At 36.4% G+C, this 16,589-nt stretch overlaps 1 protein-coding gene across 1 annotated transcript; it reads left to right on the top strand.

The window, feature by feature from the left end:
* Window positions 1-606: 606 nt before the first annotated feature.
* DRAM2 (DNA damage regulated autophagy modulator 2) lies at window positions 607-16,007 on the top strand. The gene is made up of 7 exons (XM_065886319.1): window positions 607-745; window positions 4,317-4,384; window positions 6,257-6,396; window positions 12,667-12,844; window positions 13,357-13,439; window positions 14,423-14,515; window positions 15,024-16,007. Exons 1-7 carry the CDS (start codon window positions 615-617, stop codon window positions 15,129-15,131), a joined length of 801 nt encoding a protein of 266 aa, XP_065742391.1. The 5' UTR covers window positions 607-614; the 3' UTR covers window positions 15,132-16,007.
* Window positions 16,008-16,589: the final 582 nt, after the last annotated feature.

The following is a 16,589-nucleotide window of genomic DNA, read 5'->3' as shown; positions in this document are numbered from 1 at the left end:
ATGATGAAGATGATGATAGCTAGGGCAAGGAACTAGGAGCAGACAGAACTGGCGGGAGAGGAATACAGAAAGGTTAAATAGAGATTGGACAACAAAAAAGACCTTATAGACATGTTAAGGAGGAAGGACAATTTATAAGGGCATACGGGAGGCACTAAAAGGTTCTTTGGAGGAGAATAAAGTGGTCAGGTTGGTATTTTAGAATTAGAAGGTTCATTCTGATTTTAAAGTCAAGTCTAGGTGGTTATAATAATTATCTGGTCAAGAAATGATGGTGGTTTAAGTAGGGTAGTGGCAGTGAAGATGGAGGGAACGGGTAGATTTGAGGAAATTTAGGAGGTGGAATAAACAGTCTTTGGTACTTGGTTACGTGTGGAAAGATGGGGGAGAAAGATAGTGTCTAGATATGGCAAGTGGGTGAATCTTGGTTCCATTAACTGAGAAACCGAAGGAGAGCAGGTGTCAGTAGATGTTGTGGGGGCCGATGAGAAGTGAAACAGCTGAGGATGATAAGTACAAGGTTGTGGGATGGGATGGCTAAAGTAGAATAGATGAAATACGCGTGAATAATCTTTTCTAATTTGTTTTTCTCTGCTTCAGGAGACGTGTTTGAGATGTGGTGGTTTCAGCAAGGGCTCAGTTTCCTTCCTTCAGCCCTTGTAATTTGGACGGCTGCTGCTTTCATATTTTCATATATCACTGCTATAACACTTCACCATGTTGACCCTGTTTTGCCTTATATCAGGTCAGTGAAATGTATTCTTTTATGGAGAATGGTATGTCTCATTCATATTTTAACATTGAACCCAACATTCAATTTTAACATTTTAAAATTCAACTTTTATGTTTGATATTACAACAGTGAAAGGAACATAAAAAGGAAGTTGTATTTGCCTCTTTCTATGTGATAGAGAAATGTGGAGACAGAGGGCTAAGGTTCAGTTAGTGAATTGTGACACCTCAGTGCCTTGTCTTCCAAATAACTGTTTGAGGTCTCAGAAGATAGAATTGGAATTATTCTCCCCTTACCATTAAAAAATGCTAGAGCAACGATAATAATATTAAAAAATAATGGTAATGACAAACATTAATTGATCCACTTACTGTGTACAAGGTAATGTTCTGAGCATTCTTCAGGTCTTAAATAATTGAATCCTTACAGCCACCCTTTGAGGCAGAAACTATCACCCCCAGTTGGTAGAGGAGGAAATAAGGTCCAGGGAGATGAAGTTGTTTGTCCAAGGGCACATGACTCAGTAATTAATGGAACCAAGATTCAGATTCTAGAGACTGTGCTCTTACTCTTTTTTTTTTTTTTAACATCTTTATTGGAGTATAATTGCTTTACAATGGTGTGTTAGTTTCTGCTTTATAACAAAGTGAATCAGTTATACATATACATATGTTCCCATATCTCTTCCCTCTTGCATCTCCCTCCCTCCCACCCTCCCTATCCCACCCGTCCTGGCGGTCACAAAGCACCGAGCTGATCTATGACATGTTGCCTAGATCTTTCTGACACATTAAGTATCTAAATTTATTGATAATAGTTTTGAAATTTCAAAACTACTCATGATGTAAGTATGGGTACTCAATTGCATGTGCTATGTCCATAACCCTCTTCCCCCCCCCAATTATAAAGGCAATATGTGCTTATTATAACAAATTTTAAACACTATTAGAGTGATTATAAAAATAAAAAGTGAAAGACTCTTCCAGCCTCCCTCTAGTTCCTGCCCTTCCAGAGGTGATAAATGGTTTGGTTGATTTCCTTCCAGAGTTTGGTTTGTTTTGTTGTTTGTTGTAGTTGTTTCATTTATTTATTTGTTTACCTTCTGAAAAATAACCTTTCCAACACAGAAAATAGTGAACTTTTAAAGGATGATAAACCAAAAGGCTAAATTTATCTTTTTTAAATGTCAAGAAGAGGTCAGGGCATTGCCATTACATTTGTTGTTACCACTATGGTATGGCGTAGCACAAAGGACACCAACAAATTGAGTCCACTTTGGGAAGATTTACAAAATCCAAAGATATTTTAGAATTTAAGTTTCCAGTTCTAGGAATAATTTTGATAAGTAGTCACCTCTGTTTACCACTCTGCTAGAGGGACATGCAGCTTAAGGAGCCAGTTCATTCTTTAGTAACTCCAGGAGAGCATACATATTCCTGAGCGTCCTTCAGCATTTTTATTTCCCCTTAGAGAACTTGTCTGTTTGAGTTCTTTTTCACTTTCAGTTCTCTAATGGTACTGCATGTGATTCTCTGATCGATATGACCCCAGGCACTTCCTTTTCTGTCTCTGTCCTTCTACCTTTTAACTTTTTTGCAAATGAACTTAGTATTGTTGCACGGGGAACTTTCTCCAACATTCTAATATATTTAAATTCAATGGTTGAGTTAGACTAGATACTCTGCAGAATTCCTTTCAGTTCATAGACCCTACCTAAAAGGCTTAATTATTAAAGTCCCCAAAAGACATAACCAAATATAAATTTCACTTCAAAGACAATTCACAATTCAAAGACAATTCCACTGCAAGTGTGCTTCAGGTGTTCTCTTAGTTCAAGTAGTGAATGCTCAAGTAGGGTGCATGAGGCTAGCCACTGGGGCATAAGAATTTTTTAGAACTTCTATGTATTTTTTATTTCAAAATATTTAAACTTACATTTGGGAATTCCCTGACAGTCTAGTGGTTAGGACTCCACACTCTCACTGCTGAGGGCCTGAGTTCAATCCCTGGTCAGGGAACTAAAATCCCACAAGCCACTCGGTGCGGCCAAAAAAAAAAAAACCTATTTAAACTTATATTTAATATATGTATAATAATATGATAAATAACATATAATGATGCCAGACAATTTTTTTTTTGACGGTGTGTGATCAAAATAGTTTGATGACTACTGGGTTGAAGTGCGATGCTGATGGGTGTTTTCACTTATAGGCCAGTTTGTCATTCCGATCCAGAGCACACTTAGCCAGCCATCTTGGAAGTGCGTGCTGTTATTTACTTATGGGGTAATCCAAAACAGGAGCATCATTTGGAATATGACTGTTAAAATTATGGATTTTTTTTCTGATTATAAGAATAATACATAGGCATTATTCTTGAAAACTTGAAAGGTAGAAGGAACAACAACAACGAAACATAATCCCCACTCCCTGAAGATGATCAAAGAGTAACAAAATCTTTTGTGTCTGAAGAAACATTTTAGAGTGGGAAGGAGCAATCCTTAGAATTCATATTTGATGCTTTACTTTTCCCAAACCTAATCCAAATGTTCGCCAAATCTTATTGATTCCTTAGCGGATATGACTTTCTATTTCTTTTTTATTCCTATTACATTGTCTGAGTTGAGATCCTTCTTACCTCTTTCCTATAGTACTTCAATTTGAGGCTAAAGACTTTGTCTTTTTAATCTTTTCAGTAGTTTGAGAGAAGGGGAAGGAACTAACATTTACTGGGTGTCTCTTGTGTGTCTGCTGCTGTGCTAGACACTTCACATGCACGACCGCAGTTTTGTTTCCTCACGTTGATCTGATGAGGCTGGGAGGGAATTGATAGCCCCATTTCATAGATAGGGAACCATCTTAGGTATATAAAAGAATGTTCTCAAGGTTCCCCAGTTAGTAGTAAATGGTGGGCTATTAATCAAGATCTATGCGTTTCACCCTGCGCTGAAAGACAGGCATGTAACAGACACATTGCAGCACAGCGTGATCTGTGATTTTCATAGAAGTCTGGACTGAGAGCTGTGTGAGTCAGCAAGGCTGTCTTGAGTGGAATCTCTAGAAGGGTAAGGGCTTGGTCTCTTGTACTTACCACTGTGTTCCTGTCCCTAAAATGCTGTCTGACAATGCTGGTAGGTGCTTGATAAATATTTTTTTAAATTAATCAGGAAACGATTGGGTGTTAATTGAATTATAGGCAGAAATAACAGATGCCAAAAGAATCATGAAAGGTCCTTTGGTGTTTAGGGAATATTCAGGTGAGACAGGTAAACGTGCCGCCTGACTGGTGTAAGTTAATAACGCAGCCTTAACATAATAAGGATAGCTTTTTTATCAATTCACAGTGATTTCTATTATGTGAAAAAGAAATAACCTTAAGTGATATAAGAAAAAAGTGAACAAGGCAGGTATTGCGAGCTCAAATTATCATGTTCTTATAAAATTATGTAAGAGTTGAGCTCATAGATTTATAAAAAGATAAAGGATTTGAAATAACCCCTTTTGTTTCTTATCCCTTAGAAGAAATACATGTGTATACTAAATCTAATATGAGAAATCCTCATACCTTTTTTTTTTTCTTTCAGTGACACTGGTACAGTAGCTCCAGAAAAATGCTTGTTTGGGGCAATGTTAAATATTGCTGCAGTTTTATGTAAGTAGTGAGAGTGGTTTTAACAATCAAAATTAATAGCTGAACTGCCCTTTTCTTCTTTCAACACTGTTGGGTTATTTATTTTACTTTCTAGTTACAATTGAAGGAATGTTATCACTAAATCATTGATCACAGATATGTTTCTTTTAAAGTAAAAATAATTTCTAGAAATGCTAAATTATGGAAATCTTTTAAAAATACCTATAAGGCTATTTGACTACTATAGAAATAGAACTTGTAAAGTATAACCAAATATACTTGCTTATAGAGGTTGTAAAGTATAACCAAATATTCCTTGAGGCCCTAAGTGGATTTCTTAAGCAACCAATAAAGGACAAAGAGCTGTAAACACACTGACCACAGCTGACCCCAACAAAATTCCTTTAAGATAAACACTTCAGAAGTTTGAGAATAGCTGTGGAACCATGTTTTGATTTTTGAGTGATATTCTAATGCCAAAGAAATTGAGTTCTACTACAGTATTTTACATTCCTGTTCATTATTTTTTGAAATTAATTAATTTATTTATTTAATTTTGGCTGTGTTAGATCTTCGTTGCTGCACGCGGGCTTTCTCTAGTTGCGGCTAGTGGGGGCTACTCTTTGTTGCGGTGCGCGGGCTTCTCACTGCTGTGGCTGCTCTTGTTGCTGAGCCTGGGCTTGAGGCACATGGGCTTCAGTAGCTGTGGCACTCAGGCTCCATAGTTGTGGCACACAGGCTTAGTTGCTCCACGGAATGTGAGATCTTCCCAGACCAGGGATGGAACCCGTGTCCCCTGCATTGGCAGGTGTATTCTTAACCACTGCACAACCAGGGAAGTCCCTGAACCAATTTTTTTATTAATGGTTTACTAAAATAATACTTCTTCCATCAATCGTGATTGTTTAAAATGTTTGCATTTTTCCATATGATGTTTATTATTTGGTCAGGTCAAACATTGAAGTTAAAAAAATGATTCTTAACCATTAAGGACAGTCAAGTGGGTTTTATTTTTCTGTGTAACTGACTGCTATATCTGATTGAGCCAAGTTGTAGTAATTTGAAATAAAATGAAATGGGAGCAAGGCAAATAATCCTTTGGTGTTTTTTGCCTTTCATTTTATACGTGTTCTAGAACTAATTACTTTAGACTTTAATGCTAATCATATAGAATATTTTGTGCTTTATGTAAAATTTATTTCTAGAGATTTTCAGAAAACATCAAACTTAATCTCTTAAATTTTTGCTAAATTTTTAAAAAATAAATAAATAAATTTATTTATTTATTTTTGGCTGCATTGGGTCTTCGTTGCTGCGCGTGGGCTTTCTCTAGTTGCGGCGAGCGGAGGCTACTCTTCATTGTGGTACGCAGGCTTCTCATTGCGGTGGCTTCTCTTGCTGAGGAGCATGGGCTCTAGGTGCACAGGCTTCGGTAGTTGTGGCATGCGGGCTCAGTAGTTGTGGCTCGTGGGTTCTAGAGCACAGGCTCAGTAGTTGTGGCACACAGGCTTAGTTGCTCCGTGGCATGTGGGATCTTCCCAGACCAGGGCTCCAACCTGTGTCCCCTGCATTGGCAGGCAGATTCTTAACCACTGTGCCGCCAGGGAAGCCCTTTCCTAAATATTTTTAATATGAGGGCTACGGGAGGCAAACGACTTGCTCAGTCACACAGAGGTAGCAGTAGTTTCACAATGCAACCTTAAAAGTTCTTTAAAATCTACAGCCGTTTTTTTTTTTTGTTTGTTTGTTTTTTATTGTTTTTTCTTTTATCAGATTAGCTTTAAAAGGAAACTCTATGTTTCTGGATAGCCGTGACCTTTGTGAGCTCTTTATTGGCAACTTTATTCCTTAGTTATTTATTACTTTGTTGTTTTTCCAATTATCTCTTCCCAGGCATTGCGACCATTTATGTTCGTTATAAGCAAGTTCATGCTCTGAATCCTGAAGAGAGTCGTATCATCAAATTAAACAAGGCTGGCCTTGTACTTGGATTACTGAGTTGTTTAGGACTTTCTATTGTGGCAAACTTCCAGGTTTGTGTTTTAGCTCAGCACAGGTATTTTCCTGAAGTACATAAAAATACATGCTAAGAAAGAAAACCTGAAAGATTCAGTTACATGTAGTTATTGTTTTTTGCCTTAACAAAATGGAATCCACTGCCTTTAAATTACTTGACCCTCTTAGAAATTAGAAAAATTCATTCTCAGTAATCTTCTGAACAAATACAAATTATTATAACTTTTTAAAGATCCTCGGGACTCTTTACTTACTAGATTCTTTATTACTACTTAGTTGGAGATTACTCTAAGACCAGAGAGAATTGACATAAATTATAAGTGACACAATTACAGACTTAAACTCTTTTTTTATTATGCCTAACAAGTTACACTCATTTACCTCTTTTATATTCTTGTTTAGATGTTCCTGTTTATTGCCTGCATCCCTAGGTGCCCAGCCACTTAAATGAGGAAGTCAAGGGAGGAGCTGTAGCTTTTCCAGTTTTTTTCTCAGGGAATTCTTTATGTTAAGGTAGCAGTCAGCCTTCAGCAAATATTTGTAAAGTCTCCACGTTCCTTTCTACTGACGTTCTTTCAGAGGAGTCTTTGGTAATACCAGCTGCATCCTAAGCATATGGTGCTTTTTTTATTAATCCCTGCAGCCTTTAGAGTTTCAGTCTGTACATTTGGTAACCTGTTTCGACATCTAGTAACTATCCAGACATACAGACACACCCTCATCATACAAATACATGTATAAAGGCATATTCCATCTCTCTTTTTTATTCAAGGTTCTCCATTCCTATAATGCTTCTGATTGAATGCTCCTCTTTTTCAGTTTTTTAGTAATGGTTAATACTAGTAAACTCTATAAGTATAATTCAAGTGGATATTAGGGTAATGCTTGCTGCTATAACAAAGTCCAAAATTTCAGTGGCTTAACACAATTGAAGTTTGTTTAATTTTTATTGGAGTATGGTTGCTTTATAATGTTGTGTTAGCCGCCACTGCACAACAAAATGAATCAGCCATACACATACAGCACAATTGAAGTTTATTTCTTACATACATGCATCCAGTGCAGGTATTTTTGGTTGATAGATGGCCTTCCTCCCATGGTGATTTAAGGCCCAGACACTGTCCATCTTTGCGCCCTGCAATTCCCTAAAACTCTGTGGTCTTCTGCATCTAGCTGCCTGAAACAGTCAAAGAGAACATGCACAATTCACCCCTACTTCTTAGAAACTTGGACCTGGCAATGACTCGCATCATTCCACTGACATTCCTTTTTGCTAGATATAAGAGGGGCTGGGAAATGTAATCTTGCTGGGCATCAGTTCCCAGGGCAACTCTATACTATGGAAGGGACACAAAAACTTTTGTGGACAACTAGCTAGCTGTCTACCACAAATAGGGCCCTGCCTTCCCTAATCAGTTTGTATAGCTCAGTGTTTAAAAAATGCACTTGGAGGTTTTTAGTATATGCATAGTGATTCTTTGCTCCAGTTATCCCTTGATCAGTTTAACAATATCTCTCATGACTGTGTGGTAAAAATGGATTCCAAAGTGACCTCCACATATAGCATACTACTCCTGTTAGTAACTGATACTTTTTTACACAGTCCAGTAAATTCCAATGGCAGTTCCTAATAGCACCCATTGCAAATTATTGCTGGACCCTATTTATAAGCAGACCCTGTAGCATTACCTACATATCAAACAGTTCTCCTTCCTTCCTTTCTAATGTAAACTTTCACTGCTTATTTAAAGTGGTGAATGCATTGTCTCTTTCTCCTGTCCCCACTTCTCTCTTGCAGAGACAAACTCTAGTTGATTCATACATGGAAAAATTGTACACAAACCAGGTCTATAAATGGTTTACAGTTAGAGAGCTTAACTTGGAAGAGAGGCAAGCACTTTGTTTTAAAGTAGGGACTTGTTGGTTTTATCTCTTAAATATTTCTTGAAAACATCTGCTTCTCTCTATTTTCATTTCTATTGTCTCTACCATCTCCTTCTCAACCAGTTTAGATTTCATCACCTCTCCTCTGGATTACTGCCCTAGCCTCCCTAATAGTTCCTCTGCATTCACTGTTACCTCCCTTTAATTTGATGCCTCAGCCAAAGTAATCTTTTGGAAATATATGTACACCTCATTCTGTTTCCTTGTACTGCTGTTTAAAGCTCACAGGTCCAAGGTCACATGAAAAGAGATAGAATCAAGAGAGCAAAAAATAATTTGTTAAACTGCCAAACTGCTTAATTAACTCAGAGGTCTTTTGTGATCTGGCTACTGTCTGGCCTCATTCTACATCATTCCCCTCCAAATATTGTACATAACACGGGTCTGTGTTCCTTAAATAAGACCGGTTTACTCTGTTTCATACATTGTTTCTTCTGTTGCACATTCCACAGCCCCAAGCCTAAATAGATGTAGGCAGACTATTTCCTCAGGGAAGTCGTCTTTTTTTGTCAATAGATTTCCTCCTATATATTTCAGGTTTTCTTTCTTTGTGTTCTCCAAGCCTCTGGAAACTAATTCTGTGCAGCACTTCTTATAGTCTAATTTTTTATCTATGTTTTTTAGATTTATTTAAAAAATTTTTAGTTGATATATTTCCACTAATTATAGCTCAGTGGTTTTGTTCACCATTGTATATCCAGCACCTAACATAGTACTTAGCACAAAAACGCTGACTTAAAAAAATACATATTTCTTTGAAAACAAGTGTATATAAAAACACGCAGCAAGGGACTTCCCTGGGGACCCAGTGGTTATGACTCCGCACTTTCACTGCTGAGGGCCCGGGTTCAGTCCCTGGTCGGGGAACTAAGATCCTGCAAGCCGCACAGCCACAAGGAAAAAAAACATGCAGCAAAACAAATATGTGTCCTCAGTGCCTAGGAATATTTCCCTTCCTAATGTCTACTGAAATAAAAACGTACAACGAGAGGGATGTGAGTTGCAGTTTTATCTGGGGACTTACTGAGGACGATAGCCCGGAGGTAGCCTCTGAGATAGCTCTGAGAGACTGGTCCAAAGAGGTTAAGGGGGGAGGTCAGCATATATGTGTTATTGGAGAAAGGGTACGTGCTGTCAAACACACATCTCAGTAGAAGGTCTCTGCTAGTCACAAGGCACAGATATCTTAGTTAATGATTTTAGTGCTTTTCTAAGTATGGGAAGATGCAAGAAATTGGGTTCATAAAATTGTCTCCTGAAAACATCTAACTGTCTGAAGGCCTGTTCTGCCACTTTCCACAGAGCAGAGTGCCTCATTCCTGATCTCTGCCCTGAGCTCCTTTCAGAGTATGTTGAAGGTCAATGACTACTGTGGCTAATGACTCAATCCTTGTAGGGCCAGATGGCGAGTGACATTCTTTAGTTGGCACTAGGATATTCATCCTCAAGGAAACTTGAAAGGGATAACTAGGCAGAAATCTATGTTAATTTTCTAGGGCTGTCATAACAAAATACTACAATTTGGGTGGCTTAAAAATAACAGAAATCTATTCTCTCAGAGTCCAGGAGGCCAGAAATCTGATATCAAGGTGTTGGTAGGGTTGGTTCCCTTTTGGGGGCTCAGAGGGAGAATCTATTCCATGTCTCTCTCCCAGCTTCTAGTAATTCTTGACATTTCTTGGCTTGTGGCAGCATAACTCTATAATTTATGCCTCTGTTGTCACATGGCATTCTCCCTTCCTAGAAAATTTATCCTCATGGAGACTTTGGAAGGAATAAAGATTAGTTCTTAAATTTCATTAACTGCTTTTAGGTGAAGATTACAGGCCACTCAATACATAGTTTTTAAGTTCTATAGCAAACATTTGCCCCTGACCACACATATCTCTGTAATTTCTCTTTGTCAAAGAATACATTTTTGTCTTTGTTAAATGATATATTTTTAAAGAAGATAAAATCGTGACTTTTGTACATGTCAAAGATTGTATTTAATTTATTAATGAGAGGAATAGTAGGTAATACAAACCACTTCAAAAGAGAAATCAAAGTACCACACATTTATAGTCAGATAAGGAATGCTCAAATGAATTTACAGATAGATGCAAAGCTAGCAAAACTGGTCATTATTCACAGAGTGATAGTCAGTTTCATTCAATAGGACACAATATGCATTTCTATTCATATGGATTATTTGTGTTATTATGCATTTTCAATAAGTTAACTTTTGTCTAGACACATGATATCCATCATTGTACAAGGTCTCTCTGCAAAATAGCCTAATCAAAGACAAGTAAAATTCACACTTCTGTAGAACCATTCCCAGAGGCTCTAATATTCCATTGAAAGAATAATCTCTTGCCCGTTTCAAGATCTTTTTCTGTTTTCCTAGTCTCCAAAATGACAAAATTGAGTGGATTAAGCAGAAGTGCTGGGCAGTTAAAACCAGTTTTATATACCTCTCTTTTGATTATAAAAATACAGTAGTAAATGCTCTCCATTCTTTATTTTTCTTTTTAACTACAGGATTTTGTTGATGGAACTGTGTACTGATCACATGTGGGCATTGGTCAGGCTATATCTGTACTTAGCTTCATCAATATATGAATGAAAAACATTGCCTGCCATTTTAGTAAACAAAGGGTATTGCAGCCATCAAACCACTACAGCCACCCGGGCAGTGAGCCCTGAGGAAACTCAGGATGGAGACAGATGGGTGGCCTGCAGCCACCCACCAACGGTGCACCCTGAGGGGACTCAGGATGGGGCTGGATACTGGCCCTAGACAGCTAAGGTGCTTATCAATGGAATGATTTCAGTGAGCCCCGACTCTTGCATCTTCCCAAACAGAAAAGCACAAAATTAATTTGAGATACCTGGTTTTCTTTAATTAACAGTAATCTTCTTTGTTATAAAACTCCTATATGTCCTGGCTCCTCCCTTTTGTCTTGAAGCAGTCCCTTAGAGCCATGTGAGAGGATGCCTCTTGGGCTTGAAGTCTTCAGAAAGTCTGCCAAATAAAATATAATTCTCAACTTCTAGGTTGTGTTTTTTTTTCTCTTCAGTCGACAGATATATACGAGAATATTTTTAAGGAGAAAAATTCACCCATGTTCTTGCTCTTAGCCCTAAAATAGTCAGTTTCATTTTTTGCAGCCTTTATCCATATATCTATATATATAGGTAAATTCACATGAACCAAGAAGATATTACCATTTTGTATTATGTTTTATGGGTGCTGAATGTTTTTTTTTCTTTGTTACCCAGAGTGGTAGTAACAATGACTTTTTTCCCCTTCCCAATGCTCATAACTTATTGCCAGTTAAAACACCCCAAACCTTATCAAAGTAGCACTTTCTCTCTCCAAAAGGAAACCAATGCCATTGGCAAATAAATTGTTACCTTTTCTTTCTTTTTTTTTTTTAACATCTTTATTGGGGTATAATTGCTTTACAATGGTGTGTTAGTTTCTGCTTTATAACCTTTTATTTCTTTATACTAGAAATTTCTTGCACCTTCAACTAAAAAAGTGGACTCTATGTGAATTAGCACAGTTGATTGTAGAAGGAGGGAACCAACCCCTAACCTAACCTCTTTTCTCCTGTTACCTTCGTCATACCCTCTTTACCAAGTGCTGCATAGTACCTTCTCAAGCAAATGACATACAGACAGCATCAGTTTAGAAAAATACAGTTCAACCAAAGGCCTTTGATAGTAGAATTTTTGGTGAACTACTGTCATCACTTTTAAACAGGGACATATAGAGTAAAATGTAAATGGATACTGATAAGAGTAAGGCAAAGGAAAAAAATTAAAAAGTGAAAACAAAGAGTAAGGTAAAGGAGAAGATAACTACAATTTATGGTAATCCCTCATTGTATAATTTATCAAAACCAATCAAACTAGAGACAAGGGGGGATGTTTTAATTTCTTGAGCCTTTAAATTGCATTTAGATTTTAATTAGGTTTAAGTTGAGACTCCCTACCCTCTGCATTCCCAAGCATCCTAGTCTTCTTTAACTTGTTCTACTCTTTCTATAACCCATATCACCATTTAGTATACTATGGAATTTACTTATTTCTAAAATTTATTATTTAATGTGTAAATGAATAATTACTATCATGTTTTCAGTAGTAGCATATGAAGTAATATGGATTACTGTAATTCTCAGGCTTATGCTGAGTACTGAGGGAAAATTACTTCAGGAAATAATTTGTAGAATCTGCAGAGCTTTTCCATTCAGTGAATGTCCTATTGAAATCGCTGGGCTTGTGCTTTTAAATATTGTGTTGTCGATGCGTTTGGGGTTTCTTTTATTTACTTATTTCTTCCTTTTACTTCTCAGAAAACCACCTTTTTTGCTGTACATGTATGTGGAGCTGTGCTCACCTTTGGCATGGGCTCATTATACATGTTTGTTCAGACTATCCTTTCCTACCAAATGCAGCCCAAAATTCACAGCAAACAAGTCTTCTGGATCAGACTACTGTTGGTTATCTGGTGTGGAGTAAGTGCATTTAGCAGTATCCTTTGCTGTAGAATGTGGCTACACTTGGAATTGAATAACAAAACTTAAGTGAACATTGTTGGCATATCATAAGTAGGCCTTTTGTGGGTGATATTCTTGGGTTTAGTAAACCCTAAATTAAAGAATTTGAAACGTGAAATTCGAATTTTTACATGGGACCTAGTGACTGAGCTAGAAACAAAGATGATGTCTAGCCTAATCATACTTACTTCAAAGACAGGAAGGATTAGTTAGTGCCCTCCTTGAGAACAATTATGTAGCAAAAGCTTATGATAGAACTAGTGAATTATTGAGCAAAGAGGGATTGACTATGCATCATAGTAATCTTCTGGGCACATTTTAAATTTTACTACTGCCATGTAACATGATGTCTTCAAGAAATGGGTTTGGACCTTGGAAACAAATGTATGTGTAATCCTTTTATATCTTTAAAGAGATTTTTGTTTTGTTTTAAATTAAACTTACAGGTCTTCCCTGAGATTCTTCCTTGACTTACTTTTTTTACAGTGCTGACTTGTTCATCACTTTTGTACAGTGGCAGTTTTGGCGCTGATATAGTACAGAAACTCCATTGGAATCCTGAGGACAAAGTAAGAACTGAGAGTCTATAAAACTTAGTTTTATAGTAAAGATGACTGTTTTGGTTGATTTTGATGTATTTTTCATTTCACTACTAACAATAAAAGTTTTTCAGTAGAAAAATCGGTGATGTCTTAGGATTATTTTCTATAAATGATAGAGTTTATGTAGAACCATCCACATTCTCCTGTCACTTTGTGGTCTGTGAACATTTTCAAAATCTGAAGAGAATTGTGATGGCAAAGAGTTTTCTCAGAAATTGACTCCTCTAAAGGTGGATATAGTATGCAGTATACCTGACTGAAATCTTTTATTAGTAGAATACTTGTTTTCTGAATTGAAAAAAATTTCTTTTCCTACTTTTTGTTATCTGGAAGTTTATTATTATGGACTCTGCATTTGGGTTCCAATATAGTGGATATCTGAATGGACATAGCATCTCTGATACTGAGAAAAAGCGAGGTGGGACATATGCTTGAATAGGTAATAAGATGAGTCCATCTGTTTTCACAAACCACTCAGGTGGCATTTTATTTTAAATTATTTTTAAAGAATCAGCCCTAGATAGGACATGTTTGTGAGAATGACTAAATGAAATAATTTACTAGGTTCTCCTAATTAGAATCCATATATTATTTAATGCTCAAAAAATAGCACTAAGTTTATCATGAACATCGTTTACTTAAACTTTTTTTAGTGGCATTTAATGACTCGTGGCTTTGGGAAAGGTAGTAACTTCTTGGTTGTAGAGTAGAAGTTCTCCTGTCTTAGTTATTCGAATGAAAATTTTATTTGCTGTGGATGAAACTATGATAGATCATTTAGGACTATTTCTAATGTCTGCCTTTAATTCTAGAGATATGTTAAATAAACCAGGGGTTGATATTCAGAACGCAGATTGGTTTATAAATATTACAGGTTTTTTATTTGAGAAAAATTATAGATCATTTGAATGAAATTTCATAGAATTATTCTTTTTTTGTTGTCACTTAAGGGTTATGTGCTTCACATGATCACTACTGCAGCAGAATGGTCTATGTCACTTTCCTTCTTCGGTTTTTTCCTGACTTATATTCGTGATTTTCAGGTAAGAAAATGTAGAATTAGATTTATGCAGTCAAACCTCCTTCAGGTGGAATAAGAAAGCTTTCTATAGCAACTCTTGCCTTTTCGAAAATTAACTTCTTAAGCAGTGATGCTGGAAGAGGAACTTCTCAGGTGAATTGTTTCTGTGTTTCGAGAAATAGTGTTTTGTTAGCAAGGTCCAGTCTTGAAAATAGGGTTGTAAAACAACTGAATTTGCAGAAATTCAGAGAACTTTTATCAACTCTGCCTACATTTACATAGGCCATCCTCAACATTTAGTTTTACCGATTCCTCATAGAAACCAAAGAACACCAAGGAACTTCTGAGGAAAGAAGCTTATTTTTCCCATTTCTGTTGGTACTACAGCAGTACAACAGCTGTCTCTCTCTTGTTACTCATTAGAATTGATTTACATTCCTAATCCCAAAAGGTATTCCTCAGAAAATATTGAACATGTGATCTTTCTTTAAGGAGCAAACTTCTGTATGTAACGTTCTTTTCTGTTCCAGAAAATTTCTTTACGGGTAGAAGCCACTTTACATGGATTAACCCTCTATGACACTGCTCCTTGCCCTATTAACAATGAACGAACACGGCTACTTTCCAGAGATGTATGATGAAAGGACAAAATATACCTATGGTGATTATGATTCTCAGGGATTGGGGAAATATTCATGAAAGTTACTTATTCTGCTCTGAAATTTTCAACCAGTTAATCAAGGCTGACAGTGATATCAAAGAATCCTGATAATCAAGAGACATGAATTAAGCCATTTGATGTTGTTTTAAAGGATATCTTCAAGAGGACTGTGAAAAAACATTTATGCCTATACTTTTTTATCCCAGAAAATAAAACCAAAGGACTACAAAATTGTAGATTTTTTTCTACTTTTTTAAGAGAAACAACCAGAAGTGCACCAAGCAGTCTGCAAAATCCAGCTTTTCACATTTTAAAAAACATTACAAATCATATTTTGTTTGGAGCACTTATGTGAGATATGTTTCAGGACCCCAAATAATCAGCAGTGCTCAACAGCTCCTTTAAAATTGGGTTTTGAAGTAATAGTTTTACCATATTAATACATTTCTTATAGTCTTTATAAAATTTATTTCGTCTGGAATCCAACTTTAAAGGGAAGCAGACCTGAATTCATGTGAGCACTTTTATTGCTTAAGCTTTGCACAAGAGATTCTGTAGATATTGATTTGATTCCTGCCACAAGGCCAGATAGTATGCTAACTGGTGTATACCCATGCTTGTGATAGTTTTATGAAGCTTAGTCTCTGATATGAGATTTTAATTACTAATGAATGAGAAAAGTAGCTATAAGTAAATTTACTCCAGTTGTGTTTTGCATAAGACAATGGTTAGTGTTCCTACACAAGTCTGAGAAGTTTGAATAACAGTAAGTATAATTAAAATAAAAGTCACCTCAAACTGCACTCAAGAGTGAAGATTTTCATTTATAGCAAATTATAATTACTTGAAAAAGCAGCCTTGAACAGGCAAATGGTGAGACTTTTTTAATGGGATGTGATCTTTATATTATACAACCCAAATTCTAAAGGACAATATCAGCAATCCAGAAAAACTAGGTACAGTATAATTGTGATACATGCATCTACCAAAATAATTTTCTTTCTCTCTGGTCATGCAAGTGATTGGATAGCTTCTACTTGGATCCTTACCTGTGCAGATAGAGAATGGTTTATAGATGCCAGATAAAATTCAAAAGAAGAAAATGCTCATCTGGAAGTGCCCAGTGACAAACTGGTTTGCAAAAGAATCTCTGACGAAGATTAACAAGTTTTATCTTTTTAGAAGAATTGGGTCCATAGCCAGAATAAAAGATAGTAAGAAAAAGTTTAAAGTGTGAGAGGGAGCAATTTTAGGAAAAATGGTTATATGGTGAAAACGTAGATCTCAATTATGAAAAGGTTGCTAGTTATAGGACTCTAAATAGTATTTCTGAAGACTTCTGGACTCATAAGAGAGAAAATGGAATAAAATACTGTTTAGCTGTTTCAAGCAACAGTGAACATGGGAGACATTTCAATAAACATTGATTGAAATC

The sequence above is a fragment of the Phocoena phocoena genome, chromosome 1, assembly GCF_963924675.1.
Source record: "Phocoena phocoena chromosome 1, mPhoPho1.1, whole genome shotgun sequence".
Lineage (NCBI taxonomy): Eukaryota > Metazoa > Chordata > Mammalia > Artiodactyla > Phocoenidae > Phocoena > Phocoena phocoena.
Note: the sequence above shows the minus strand (reverse complement) of the source record. Positions and strands in the feature narration are given on the sequence as shown.